Genomic DNA, 15,187 nt, shown 5'->3' with positions numbered 1-15,187 from the left:
TCTGATTGTTTAAAAACTATTCTTTTCTGGCTTATAAATAGAGGTCAAAAATTGAAGAGTCATTTTGTATATACACATAAACGTTTGTTCAGGCCTGAAACGAAAATTTGTTTCGCCTTAATTTAGTTCTCGTCTCGTCATTCGTTGCCAATTATATACATTCAAACTAACTGTAACAGGATATTTGGACGTTTTGGGTAGTTATTGTTGTACGCGAGTATTATACAAAGTAATTTATAAAACGAAACTACGGATGGTATGTACATACTTCTGTATTTAATGTTTAAATGGTATATCATTGATATTTATGTAGGGTTAATTGTGTAAATAATGTGTATTAATGCTACGATTGTATCTGAACAAGTATACAGAAGTATTTAATTAATAATTACCCAAACATGTCATGACAAATACGTTAAGATGAACAACTTTCGCAAACTTTTTTCGTCATTAAACTATTATATAAAATTTCTTACTCAGAAAGGCAACATCAAATATTAAAGTTTGTTAAAGTGAAACAGCCGGCATATCACTTGTCTTTGTCAAGTACATATATACGTATATATATACATACATAGGCTGGTATAAACACTATACGACAGGACACGTTTGAATGATATAGTTTAACCCATTTATGCCTAGCGTCTAGAAAAAAAGGCCTTGGCAAACAGCGTAGACCCAGATGAGACGCCGCATGATGCGCTGTTTGCTTAAAATGAATTTTTGTAACAAATATTCTAAATATAGAAATAAATATACGAGACATCCCTCATTTTGGAAATAAATTGATCCAATTTAGAAGGATGGGTCCACTTGACATTAATGGGTTAATGTGTTTCTTTTTCAACTGAGAGATAAACAACGAGTACCGTCAAGAGATTGAACCATAAATAACAATATTTGAGCCGCGTACTGTGAAAAGGGGGTTTAATGCATGTGCGTAATTTCGTCCGAAATCAAGGACGACACTTTCCGCCTAAACTAGATTATTGCTAAGAATATACTTTCTTGAAACGAAAAATATCATTAAAGCGGAAAGTTTCGTCCCTAATTAGCCTGTGCGGACTGCACCGGCTAATCTGGGACGACACGTTACGCACAAGCATTAAACACCATTTCACAGAGCGCGGTCTATTGAAAGTAAAACACACATATGAATCATCAATTCAGCCATCGTTGGTTGAAATTACACAGCCATTGATATTGAAATATTCGATCACCGCTAACCACAGAAAGGCTACGTGCATATTGAATAACGATGAAAAAACACATTTCTCTCTTCAACAGAACACGCTGTGTATTATACTACCTCTAATGGCTTAACGTTGCTATAGTTGAGCTATTTCGTTGTGAATAAAGCGTCGCGACTGCATTGTCACTATGAGTTTCGGAATCGAGGATACGCTAGGGGCGCCATTTGTTGGACGTCATGACGAGCTATGTGATCTACAAGCAGCATGGGACAAACACAGGATGTTTGGAATTTTCGGCATGCGTTCGGTCGGCACATCAAGGCTGGCAAAATAGTTTTTGGCTAGTGTATCAGAGAGTTACGATAAAGTCATTTATGTCGACCTAAAAGCTACAAGCGATCTAGCGTCGATGTACGTCAATATATGCGCTTGCTTTTCCGTGCATGTAGACTCGCAATCAAAAGAACCAACTTTCTGGGAAAGTCAACTTTTTGAACAACTATTGTCAAATGAATGTAAATACATTTTCTTTTTTGACAACGCTGAATATTTTCTAGATAAAGAAGAAACCCGGGACACAATTCAAAACCTTTTCATATCTCTACTCAATTACAATTATATAAAAGTTCTTCTGACATCTACGACTAAGTTTCAACTTGTAAATCGGCGTCGTATTTACCACATCTGCGAAGTTTCCCCTCTGAAGCGAGTCGATTCTGTGGAACTTTTGAGAGCCGAAGCACCCGAAGTAGCTTTTGGAGATTATCTGGATCCAATCGTGGAACTCAGTGAAGGGATACCACTTTTAATTCTGATGATAGGGTCAGAGCTGCGTAATAATGATGGTTTGCTAAGCCCAAAAGAAATGGTAGAAATTCTAGTTTCGATCAGATTGACTACTCTCAGTCTAGAAACCTTCCCAGAGGAAGAGAGAATAGGTAGGTAAGCACAGTTGTGAATACTGTATTTTAATATTTTTTTGTATTTTGTAACATATTGACAGTACAAAATAAGAAAGTACACCTTTTTGGTGAAATACAATTTATTAAGCTACATAACTCAACCTCGTTTGTCGAAAAGGATTAGGCTGACTGATGAAATAATGAGAACAATAATTTCGTATCGTAGTACCCGCTAAATAATCACACACGTTTCAGCTTCTTGCCATCCTTAATATACATAACTTTTACCAAAAATAAAATGCCATTTTCATTGTGTTTTGTTTCAGCCAAAGTGTATTGCAGTTTTATTGATCGTCTTTCACCAGTGTTGAAAGACAGGTACACAATTCTTAACTTCATTCCGGGGTCATTTAATACCGAAGAGGCGCAGTCTATGCTAGGTAAAAATTATAGTTGAACAATGTCATACCTTGAATTAAAAAGAGTATTTACTTATACAACGTGTTTTATATATGGTCAAACTTAGAATAAACCATTACGGCAGACAGTTGACTGTTCAGTAAAGTTAAAGTATAGAGGTGTTAAGTTCATTCAACACAAGATGAAAAAGTATTTGAATTTTTGTGGAGATTGTTTAAAATATCAATGCAGTCGTTCCCCAAATCAAAGTTTGTTGATATTAGTTTTTAAGGTCAAAAAGATGTTTTATTTCGACAATCTACACTTATTTCGTTTTATCTGGGTTAGAATAGGTCATACAACACAGCATGAATTGGCAAGGGTAGAACATAGCGACCATTTGTCGCTAAAACGTAAATTATAAATGCTAGGTATCATTGATGTACATTGTATATTGAATATGTGTTATTTCATTGTAGACGAAAGGTCTCACTTCAGTTTAATAAGCTACAAAGATACTTTAAATATTTGCCCTATTTTTATATGTCCATATATACAGATTTCCAGACACAGGCAACTGTCAAAAGCCAAGTGCTTGTCCCACAACTAAGCCGCCACTTTCTGAATTATGACCTTGCAAAGCGACGATTTAACATTCAGGGGATTCTTCGAGAATGTTTGAATACATTCTATGCCATTCAGAATCTTCCAGGTATATTAATAACTTTGTGTTTTATTATAAAGTCGGAAATAAAGATTTATCTCAAATTAGTTTGTGCTTTGACGCCAGTGTGATAATTTTTTACGACCATGAGCTTGATTTAGTGAATAGTTGTAATATGTCCCCATACTATTTCAAATACAAGTAAGCCTTATACAGACGAAATAGGGCCTCAGATGTCTATATTGACAACTTAAAAAAGTACAATTTTAATATAAGGCAACTATAACACAACAGGTGGAAGATATGACTTTTTCTTAAAGTGATTTTATTTCAGAGATACGAAGTCGGTACAGCCGAACGTTTTCAGCAGTTCTGATGGACATATCACGACGTTTTCATTCCCATGAATATGCAAGCGCTCTTGCAGAGTTCGCTGTGGAGCAACCTAATCTTCAGAAGTTGTTGGCTGAAATTTATCATACAACTCAGGACACGTATGCCTTCTTCATTCAGATGGCGACTGAGTGCACATCATTTATTGAGAAATATATGCCTGGTACCGTAATTCTTTCATTCTTAAATGTTTTATTTTATACGCGAGACTTTAATCAAACGTCTGATTTCGAACATGTTGTGACACCATGCGTGCCAGAGATTGTTACATTTTATTACATCATTTACAATCTTAGTTTAATACAATCTGTCATCCGAATCTGACTGCCCAACACTTGTTACGTTTCGGAAACATTTTTTGCTCAGTTTAATATTGTGACAAATTCGATTTATAACTGCATAGTATTCGCGGATGAGATAATACAATGACATATATATTGTATTGAAGTGCGGCATAACAACATGCTTATTCCTGAGACGTTCGGATGACTGTGATGAACATTATGTTTCTATTGATCCTTACTTGCACAATGTGTGAATTTGCGCTTCGGGTTTTGATTTTTATAAGGTTGTCCGTTTCAGCAGTATTTGCAGTAGTAATTTCTTAGAATCTGGTACAGTCAAGTTACCATTACCGGATCATTACCCATAGCGGATTACTTTGAGTCTGTTCAATTCTGCGTATCGCGATAAATAGTTGACATTTTTAGATGATTGTTTGCACACAGCATGTTCAAGGCCTGTTCTTAGAAAACGCATTGATTGAGTCGTAATCGGAGCTACTCTTTGTCAAACATTTCGGTATGTTTTGCTGATACATACGACTTTGTTGACTTTCGTCTCGTTTCCAAATCGAGGTTTATGATTAATTGCGGCCACATGCTATATCTGTGTTGGAAAGTAAGAAGTTTACGCATTAATTTAAAGGCCATTTAGTAGTCTTTCTGCCTGCAAAAGTCCACTTCAGTGTTGATTCGTGTTTAAGATTTTGCAACAACTTAAATGAATTGAAGAATTAGGGCAATAACAGATCAAGCGTGATAATATGCGTATTGATAATATTTTATATGAAAATATATGCAAATCTTGTTGATTCTTTCAATAAATAATCTCAATCTTAATGTTTTATTTATGTTCCATGTTCAATATCGATGATAAGATATGATTCAAACAATTTACATGGTTTATTAGATGCCCATATCTTTAAGATATATTTAGGATTTTCAACAGATAATTCACACACGAACGTCATGCGTTAAGTGTAGATACAATATAGCATATAGAAAACAATAAAAAAACAAAAAATGATTATAATTTATAACTGGCAATGTTACTTGGTCATTGTAAACAACGTAGTTCATGCTTCAATAGTTCAAATAGCGTGTTAGATGCCCTACTGAATGGTTTCGATCACGTGATCCGTTATGGCTACAACTGATCCGTTAATGCATGATTTCAGAGGCGAAAAAGGGTATCTCAAATACATTTTACCGGCGCTTGAAAATAAGACTTTGCTCTAAAACAGTAACAAGGTGCCTGTACCGCGTGACTTTTTCGGCTATGTGTGGGACAATCGGATGTCAACAAACCATCGCTTCAGGTAACGTTTTTAATAGTTTCTTCATTAATTCAAAACCATTTTCAAAAAAATAAAGACGAGAGCCCGGTCATTGTCAAAATACACAACTTTGTTAATCTTGCGCAAAATTAATTAAGTATTTTTTTCCAAAAAGTGTAACCGCGCGTTTGAAAAGACACGAATTGAAATGCTATGTGTGGTATATTTTGTATTCAATCAACAAAAAGGTTCATTATAATATTGTCGAAGGTTTAAAAAATTGGGCGGACATTGTAATTCTTCATAGAGAAGCTACATACATTGTATGTTTGCACAAATACTTCTGATTCGGAGTGTGTGCTTAAAAATGCAATAATGCTATGTGTGGGACACGTTTTTTAAATGCTATGTGTGGTATACATACTAAACCAGAGAATCGAAAGATTGACATAAACATAAATAATATTTTTAGTCTGTCTAAATAACAAAAGTTGGTCAATAAAACATTGTTGGTACTGTTTTGCGTGCTTAAAATATGATAATCGCGACGTTCATGTTACTCAAAATTATCATGATTGTCGATAATTTATATTCATATTTTTTACTTGTAGAATGCCATTTGTTTGGGAACAGTGTTGTAGAGAGGTCAAAACACAGTCGGGAATCTCCAAACACAAAGCCACCCACGCACGGGAAGGAAATTATTTCTGTTGCGTCAAACCTTTTCTTGTGAGTTTCTATAAAATTGATTGTTACAAAATGTTAAATTTTCAGTAAATTGTTACTTCCAACTAAGGCACTTGTTTAATACACAAAATAATAAGGATTGTTGGTGCAAGGTGTCATGTGAATATAATTGTAACAAAATTACAAAAAGTGTTATTGAACTTATGGTTGTGTGCTTTTTATCAGGAATGTGTAAACATATAAGACCGTAACGAGAGTTATTAAATAAGCATAAAGAGATAATACAGCATTATTTAAACAAATAGACAAAAGGATCAATAACTTATTTTTCTGTAAAATCATGTATTCGTATCTAAATCCTATTGAACTATCTTATATATCACGCATGACAATTATTTATTTATTTATTTTAAGTTTTACAGTTTATTTCATGTGTATTTTGTTCTTTTCAGGGAGATTAAAGTATTTTTGGAAGCACCTTCAAGAGACGTACTGATATCTTGATCAATGAAAAGTTGTCATATATAGTTAATGTTCAAAAGTTTAAAAGACTGTTTGTTTTGTTACCAGATGGTGCAAGTATTGCAGTGAAAGAAAACAATCAAAGTAAACATTAAATACACATTTGACAATTCTACAAATTGAACAACATGTATTGTTTATTACTTGGTGCGGTGGTAACAAGATCTTGCAGCCCCTTTCATGACCGGGTCGAATGAGTATTTTCATTAAATATCTTACACTATTTTCAGTAATTGAGATTTCATTTGAAATTGAGTTCATGAAGTATTAATACAATTAAATATGTTTGTTGGTATAATAAACCCCCAAAGCCAAGACTTTTTTGCGATGATCATTTGTTACCTGTTAATTAGATCATTTATAAGTTTGTATAGCAAAATTTGTTACTTTGCGAATACTGATGTACTTCTTTATGTACTTGGTGCTTTAATTTCTATTGTAACATGTGCATGCTGGTTATAAAGCAATATTATTATTAATGAAGTGTTTATTTTGATATACTTAAGATATTCATATGGAGATGATATTGGAACTAAATGAACTTAATAGACCACAAACAATCATCATTGGATTTATATTGTTATTTGTTATGAAACAATTGTTTTATTAACATATATACTCAGATTTTATATTCATCTTATCAATTTCATTAATAACATAGATACAAAACACATTAATATACACAAATATCAATACATACACTTTGTTTTGATTATGCCAAAATACATATTAAATGGTATGTTTGCATAATTAGTTGAAAAAGCTTTCCGTAAACATCACAGAATGAAGCTGGGTCCGTCTCAGTCACTGTGGTTTTGATAATTAACTTGCCGCATAACACCTTCCGTGTGGTTTGATGGTGTTCATCTAATTCTAACACAGCTTCGCGCCTTAAAGCGTTACAAATCCTTCGACTAATCCTTGTCAAGTCTGAAAAACAACAGACGTAAAACCCATTTTAAAGCAAGTGCTTTTACTTTCTTTGTCATTCATTTATAAAAAAAGAACCGAATTTAATAATCAGGCAGAAATATCAATCATGATATATATTTAAACAATAAGTCAAATAAAAGAAAATATTATAGTTCAACATAACGTGTTTGTTAAAAAAGACCATTGGTTGGATAACAATTACGCAGTGTATTTTATTTAAAATTTATGTTCAATTAAACATAAATTGTTTAAACATTACACAATAACTTCAGTATTCCATCATGTAACATTTGGTTAATTTGATATATTTGCAGTACAGACTGAAGTATATGTTGTAGATTCTTACAAAACTGTGTTCAGATTAAATGCAGAACTGACGGGAAAATTCTTGCATACCACACATAGCATTTCAAAAATGTGTCCCACACATAGCATTATTGCATTTTTATACACAGACTATGAATCTGATGTATATGCGCAAACATACAATATATGTAGCTTCTCTATGAAGAATTACCATGTCCGCCCTATTTTTTAAACCTTCAACAATATTATAATGAACGTTTTTGTTGATTGAATAACAAATATACCACACATAGCATTTCACTTTGTGTGTTTTCAAACAAGCGGTTGCATTTTTTGGAAAATATACTTAATTAATTTTGCGCAAACTTAACAAAGTTGTGTATTTTGACAATGACCGGGCGCTCGTCGTTGTTTTTTTTTTTTGAAAATGGTTTTGAATTAATGAAGAAATTATCAGAAACGTACCTGAAGCGATGGTTTGTTGACATCCGATTGTCCCACACATAGCCGAAAAAGTCACGTGGTACAGGCACCTGGAGTAAGCAAAAGTAATATTAAATCAAACTGGTGTAAAAGAAGTCTCAAAACATATATTGCTTTTCACCGAAACAACTTTATTACGCTACTGATCCGGTAATGGTAACTTGACTGTATAATGAATTTGTCAGAGAAAAGCTGGATAAAAATGTTTAGTTTACTTAAAGTTTTAAGCTTCCTCAAACTATACATTATTTTTTATTATTATATTATTCAGGAATTAGTGAGGACTTTTACGGGGAATGCAAACGAGCTGCTTCTAGATACGGCAAAAATACGGACGTCGCAAAAGTAGACATTTCAGTTGGTACCATCTACACCAATGTCAAGGTTTTCGAATTTTCAAATTTATGGAAATCAAATGATACATTAGCACATCGTTTTTACAAGTCACAGTACAAGCACATGTTCGCAACATTTTATTTATAAATTATATCGTATTATAGAAAACTAGGGAAAATGTTTTTGAACTTTATTCCCTCATATCGTTTTGCCACATTTTATATTAATGAGTTCGTTAAACAACTCTGAGGGCGTTTTTGAAAATATTTAATCAAGTAAATCTTTTTAATTTATTTGGGAATACATATAATTTTGTTATTAATATTATACAATTAATGCCGAATTAGTTAATGTTAGTTATAGTTTGTTTGATAGAATGAACATTATATTAGTACAATAGAAGTATAGAATATCTTCAATTCCCAAAAAGCTTCGATCTTTGTTTTCAAGACGTTTCAAGCATTTATATTTCCCAAACATGTGGATGTTTGACTAAGCGTTCACTGATCCGCATTTATGTATTTAAGGGTTGTGATGCGTTCTAATTTCTTTATTAATATTGTATACAATATCTTGACTTCATAATATTCCATATCTAACCCGTCCATTATGCAAATCTAGTACGTATATCTGTGTATCTATGTCCAAACTTGGTAACAGTAAAATTGCATAATTGTACATGCTCACAAGTATATTTGATATAATTATTAATTTGATGCAGAATATTCACACAAAATTGTAAAGGCATTCGATGAAATTCAAATATGTTACTGTAATATAAAACGATATTTAATAACATATATACACATGACAAAGCTTTTGGTGCACACTGATCTTAATAGGGCGATCTTAAGGAGGGATTGAGGATGTACAAAGATGCTTTAAAACTGTTGGAAGACGGAGGAAAATCAGTTGCGCTTGCCACAGTGTATCAGCGGATTGGATACAACCTAATGTTACAGGATCAAAACTTTACTGCTCTCAGGTATTGTGTGATTTCTTTCAAAATATAAAAACACCTATGCTGTTCTAATGTTTTACAACTCCTAAATGCAGTTAATCTCAATGCAGAAATTGTCTGATTGAAAGTGTTTAATTTCATTATTACCTCTTACTAATAAATAAAAGATTTTTATTAGTGAGATATATCTTCGCGTTTGAAAGAATACAAATGCAATTTGCGTCTATCGTAATATTCAAATAGTTGGCACGTTCTTAATGCTTTATACATTTAAAAAAAATAATGACAATCTGTATGTTTAAAAAAAACCTTTATAACCCATTATTGGTCAATACGCCTAGCTTATTGACTAATATACAATTAAACAGCCGTACGGCAAAAATTGCAGTCTATGCGCGTCCATACGTACGATAATGACATATCAAATAAAGTATGCACTGCATGATAGTTCATGGGTGCTTTTTTCCATTCTAATGGATACAATCAATTGTACTTTCTGAATAAGAATCTACGATTGTTTGCTGTATACATAAATCATTTACTTTAAAAAATTTTAGTTACCTAAAAAAGTCATACTGCATATCAATCTCCTCTGGTAATGAGTACCGGCTTCTCGTCTTGCAGTCCTTAAATAGCATGGGAATAACGTTAATTTGGCTTGGTAAGCGTAGCGTTCGTGCTATAATGTTAATTTTGTTTAATATGTGTAAGTGTTTATTAATTCATATTGATATTTGTTGTCAACAACATACGCCGCGATATGCGATTTGCTTTCATATCTTACTACATACCTTGATATGATTTAATTTCTTGATAATTAAGCACACTCCATAAGTACTGTTGTTATTTGTTGTGTTCAGGTAGGTATGATAAATCAGAGAAAATTTTACTCAAATCTCTCGAAAAAACAAAGACAATACACGGCGATATTCATCCTGCAGTTGGTGTAGTTATCAACAACATTGGAATTATGTATCACCAAAAGGGAGACTCCGTTATGGCGTTAAAATATTTCCAAGAAGGACTGCGCATTAAACAAGAAACGCGCGCTCCGCATCAGTCCACTGTTTTATCTCAAGCAAATGTTGCTTTGGAGTATATAAACTTAAATAAAATACATGAAGCTAACGAGTTGTTAAATGATGCACAATCTTTAATTCAGAAAGAAAATATAAGGGAGGCAAACACCGTTTCGTATGTTACTACTACTGTTGGTAGAATGTATCTAAAGGAAGGCAATTTTGACAAAGCGGAGGAAATGTTTACGAAAGCGTTAGTCATTCGTGCTGAAAGGTGTCCTGGTCAATACACACACGTTCAAAGTTTGGTCCAACTGATGGAAGTAGCCGTAGAGAAAAGCCAGTATGCGAAATGTATCGACCTCGGGAAAACCGTGCAAACATTTTGGAAGAACCTGGTTACACAGAGACCAAAGCTACCGCATTTTCTGGAATGTAATGAATTTCTCAAACGTGCATATGCATATTTAGGTGACCGCGATGGCGAGCGACACGCGAATGAAAACATCGTGAACGAACTGTGTAGGTTATGCGATACTTATCGCGCTGAACGAAATGAAGCGAAGGTAAAGGAACTTTCGGTTAAGATAAGAACAATAAGATCAACTCTTGTTTAAACAACATTAAAACAATGATACCAGTTTAAGCATTGATGGCATAATAATCGTAAACGTGTTTAAAAGTTAATATTTATCTTGACTCCATGAGTCTTAGAGACATTGTGGCACATCATCATATATGCGTGATCCTTTATCTGTGTCAGTGATCATATCCACAATTTGTCGTCCGTAGAACGGCCAGCAGTTCGATCTGCGTAGGACCGGCTAATGGCGCTGAGATACCCCATTTGAGCGATCTTGGTTTCGTTTTGAGAATATCGGCCAAATAGGCTTTATAATTGTTGTTTAAGTCCTGTTTTAAGATAGTCATTGAAAATCTGAGATGTTTATATGACTTAAAAAATGTATGCCAACTAAGGTCCAGACAGTCCCTGTTTTGATGAATGTACATACCTTTTCATGATCTGTTATCGATTGAAAACAAAACAATATATAAAACTTATTTAACTCATAGATGATCTGCAATAATAATTACTTAAATAAAATAAAGTACTGATATATTATTCACATCTCATTTTCCGCATTGTTTTCAATCAGCTATCAACAGTTACATAAACGTGTAACCGAAAATAAAAAATGGCATGTTTAATGGGCTGGTGCCAAGAAAGGCTAATATTTAGTTAATCATATTGTTAATCAAAATATTCCATCTTAACATGAAATCGAAAAATGCAATCTAAAACAATACAATTTAATCTAATATGGGCATTCGTAGGGCAACACGCATTAAATGTACATCACAAAATGACATCCCTTACCTTACACACGATATTAAAGATACATACCATTCGAAAATGACATGTATAGTTATTTTGTGCATACACACTTTTATAATTCAAACATCACATTGACTGAACTTTGGTCAATTAAACACCGATTTATTTCGATTTACATACTTATGGATTCTTAAATTAATCGCATAAATGGTTTACAGGTAGATCGACTTGAATCAAGATTAACCGTACTTTCGAACACTTTCTGGGCCCATGCTTCTAATCAATTTCGCAAAAGTAGTCCATGGACATTAAAATGATGTTTCATGTTAAATGAAGTTTAATTATATTAGAACCTACGGGTTACTCTATTTCTGGAACATAATGTAGAAGCGTAAACATCAAAGGAAATCGACGCTTACATGAAATAAATATGAATGGTTTAAGAAATTAGTAAATGAACACGTTCTGTTCGATGAGAAATGTATACGCACATTTACAATATCGAATCTCATTTTAGTATGTTCACTAGTTTCATTTGCGAACAAATTTAATACGAAGACCAATATGCAGCAAACCAACGTAAAGCCATTTGCTGAAGGTCAACATTTCTAGGCTTTTTGTTTCATCTGAAACATTAAACGATTCTAAAAGTAAAGTGCAAGCAAGCTGATGTTGATGCAACATACCTATGTGAATTATTCTACTCGGTTTGGTTTCAACAATTTCAAAATAAGACTTTTCATTACACGTTTCGATGCATTCAGTGGTTGTCGCGGGATATAAGCGTTTTTTTTTAAAGCAACCATATAATTCATGGGTGATAAGTTGGTTCCTTTTTCCTAGTTCCTTATTCCTTATTCGAATAAGGAATAAGGAACTGTTCCTTATTCCTTATTCACGCGTAACATATTTGTTATAGGGTTTTAAAGAACAATAATGCAAACATTTCTGAAGTAAATCAAAACAAAATTACTCGAATACATTCACTTTATGTATTTATGTATTACGTATGTATTACGTAACATATTCATGTTTCTTCGCGCTTGCATAGGATTTATTGTTTAAACCGGACCGATATTTTCTAATTCGAATACTAACTTTACATCAACAAAACCTAAAGCATATACTATAATATTACATGTATGTGATAAAAAATCAATATTGTACATTTAAACATGTTTGTTTTTATTTATAATCCTTTTCCTTATTCGAGGCTGAATAAGGAAAAAGGAACCAGTTCCTTATTCCTTATTCAGGCCGAATAAGGAACTGGCATTTTCTTACTTAAACATCAATGAAATTGATCCAAAATTAACCACATACAAATGAACATATTAATTATACATTGGTTGTATATGTTAAATTCTAATTGCAAAACATTTCTACTAAGTTTAAAGTGATGATTATCCAGTTCTTTATTCAGTGTGAATAAGGAATAAGGAACTTTGTTTCTTTGAATTTTAAATTGCACACCTCTTTTTCTATCTTGTCCCCATGACATACTTAGTCGAGGGAACGACTTACTAACTCGTAGGAACGAGTAAGCTATGTCGTGGTGACGACTTACTAAGTCGAGGGAGCGAGATTTAAAAAAAATAGGAGTGCAATTTGGTGCAGTAAATAAAGGAGGAATGCATGAAGCACAAGATGAGAACATTTTATCTAACTCTAGGGAACGATTTACTAACTCGTGGGAATTAAGTCGTTCCCATGACATAGCTAACTCATTCTCTCCTCTCGAGTTGTGCTTATTTTTATTTGCTGGAAATGTGCGTCGAAGATACCACTCCTGACTTTAACTCGGCGGTTGAAGGCTCTCTTGTCAGTTTCCTGAATAGAATCAGCACTTGGTGTCTTAGGGGGACCTAAAGAACGCGCCCACAGTGGGACGGACACAATATCCACTACGCTTAGTGTAAGTAAAATAGACAATCCAGATGTCGTTGAACCACTAACACCCAATCACACTCTGAATGCAAAATCGCATATGTATGAGCCTTCACCTGGTTAAGGAATACCTCATTTTTCATAAACATTGGATAAGTATGCAATACATTCAATTTGAATAAGGAATAAGGAACCAGTTCCTTATTCCGTTTTCAATCCGAATAAGGAACAAGGTTATCATTAAATGAAACATAGTAGAGATGTACTGCAATTAATGATTTTGATACCCAACCTAAATTTACAAAGATTTTCATTGATTTATTGGTCTCTTTGGTTCATTTTAATAGTTTGTTTAGTATGAAAAAGCCAGTTCCTTATTCGATTTGAATAAGGAATAAGGAACCATTTCCTTATTCCTTATTCGCACCGAATAAGGAACTGTGTTATTATTAAATAATACTAGGTAGAACTATATTGCAATACATATTTTTAATTTCGAACCTACATTATCCATGATTTTCATCGGCATTTTATATTATTTGGTTAATTTAAATTTATGTTTGAGAAAGGCAATACCATTTTCTAATTATCCTCTTCATAATACTTGTTTTCCGCGTGTATAGTGACATACAAAATAAAAAGAAATGTGACACAATACGGCCATATAACATAATCATGCTTAAATAACCCACATTACATCTTAAATATAACATATCCGAAAGTGATTGTCCGCAATACAGGCTTCCGAATAAGGAACTAACTTTACGCTAATTCCTTATTCAGAGGCCATAATTTCGGATATTTAAATTCGGATAATTCTAGAATAGCACAGCTATATATGGGTTATTATTGGCTATTGTTAATGTATGATTTTTTTCATTCATATGTCTCATACAGTTCTTGACGTTTTTCTGACCCTAACTTCTAGAGAAGACTTTCCGATAGCTGAATACCAGTCATGATTTAGCTCTCCTATTCCGTTCTTATACCTAAGCTGTTACAAGGGGATATGAATAAGGATGCAAAGCGATTTCAATGCGTCAACCAGTTCTTAATTCCTTTTTCAATACAAATATGGAACTATGTTATCATTAGATGAAACTTATTAGAGATGTACTGCAAATAATGTTTTTTATACCCAATATACATTAAAAATTATTGTCATTGATTTACTGGTCTCTTTGGTTCATTTTAATAGTTTGTTTAGTAGGAAAATGCCAGTTCCTTATTCGATTTGAATAAGGAATAAAGAACCAGTTCCTTATTCCTTTTTCAATCCGAATAAGGCACTATGTTATCATTAAATGAAACTTAATAGAGATGTGCTGCAATAAATGTTTTTTGATACCCAACCTACATTTACAATGATTTTCATTGATTTTTTTATCCCTTTGGTTCATTTTAATATTTTTATTAGTATGAAAAAGCCAGTTCCTTATTCGATTTGAATATGGATAAAGGAGCCAGTTCCTTATTCCTTATTTAAACCGAATAAGGAACTATGTTATAATTAAATAAAACAAAGTAGAAATGTACTGCAATTAATATTTGTTACACCCGACATACATTTACAATGATGTTCGTTGAGTTATTCGTCTTGTCGGTTCA

At 33.0% G+C, this 15,187-nt stretch overlaps 1 protein-coding gene across 2 annotated transcripts; it reads left to right on the top strand.

Moving 5' to 3' along the window:
- Positions 1-789: 789 nt before the first annotated feature.
- LOC127850979 (uncharacterized) lies at positions 790-11,434 on the top strand. 2 transcript variants are annotated; one of them, XM_052384377.1, is made up of 8 exons: positions 790-2,131; positions 2,422-2,535; positions 3,054-3,206; positions 3,493-3,714; positions 8,312-8,424; positions 9,219-9,361; positions 9,895-9,998; positions 10,198-11,434. In XM_052384377.1, the coding sequence occupies exons 1-8, from the start codon at positions 1,603-1,605 to the stop codon at positions 10,971-10,973; spliced, it is 2,154 nt and encodes a 717-aa protein (XP_052240337.1). In that variant the 5' UTR covers positions 790-1,602; the 3' UTR covers positions 10,974-11,434. The 2 variants fall into 2 exon arrangements, with proteins under 2 accessions (XP_052240337.1, XP_052240339.1); XM_052384379.1 differs by lacking the exon at positions 10,198-11,434 and having other exon boundaries at positions 9,962-9,974.
- The last annotated feature ends 3,753 nt before the right edge of the window (positions 11,435-15,187 follow it).

This window comes from Dreissena polymorpha, chromosome 11 (assembly GCF_020536995.1).
Source record: "Dreissena polymorpha isolate Duluth1 chromosome 11, UMN_Dpol_1.0, whole genome shotgun sequence".
In the NCBI taxonomy this organism is placed as follows: Eukaryota; Metazoa; Mollusca; class Bivalvia; order Myida; family Dreissenidae; genus Dreissena; species Dreissena polymorpha.
Note: the sequence above shows the minus strand (reverse complement) of the source record. Positions and strands in the feature narration are given on the sequence as shown.

Coding starts and splice junctions, on each gene's coding strand:
- LOC127850979 (XM_052384377.1), top strand. CDS start 1,603: ATGTACGTCAATATATGCGCTTGCTTTTCCGTGCATGTAGACTCGCAA. Junction 3,715..8,311: donor TATTGAGAAATATATGCCTG/GTACCGTAATTC, acceptor TATATTATTCAG/GAATTAGTGAGGACTTTTAC. Junction 8,425..9,218: donor CCATCTACACCAATGTCAAG/GTTTTCGAATTT, acceptor TGATCTTAATAG/GGCGATCTTAAGGAGGGATT.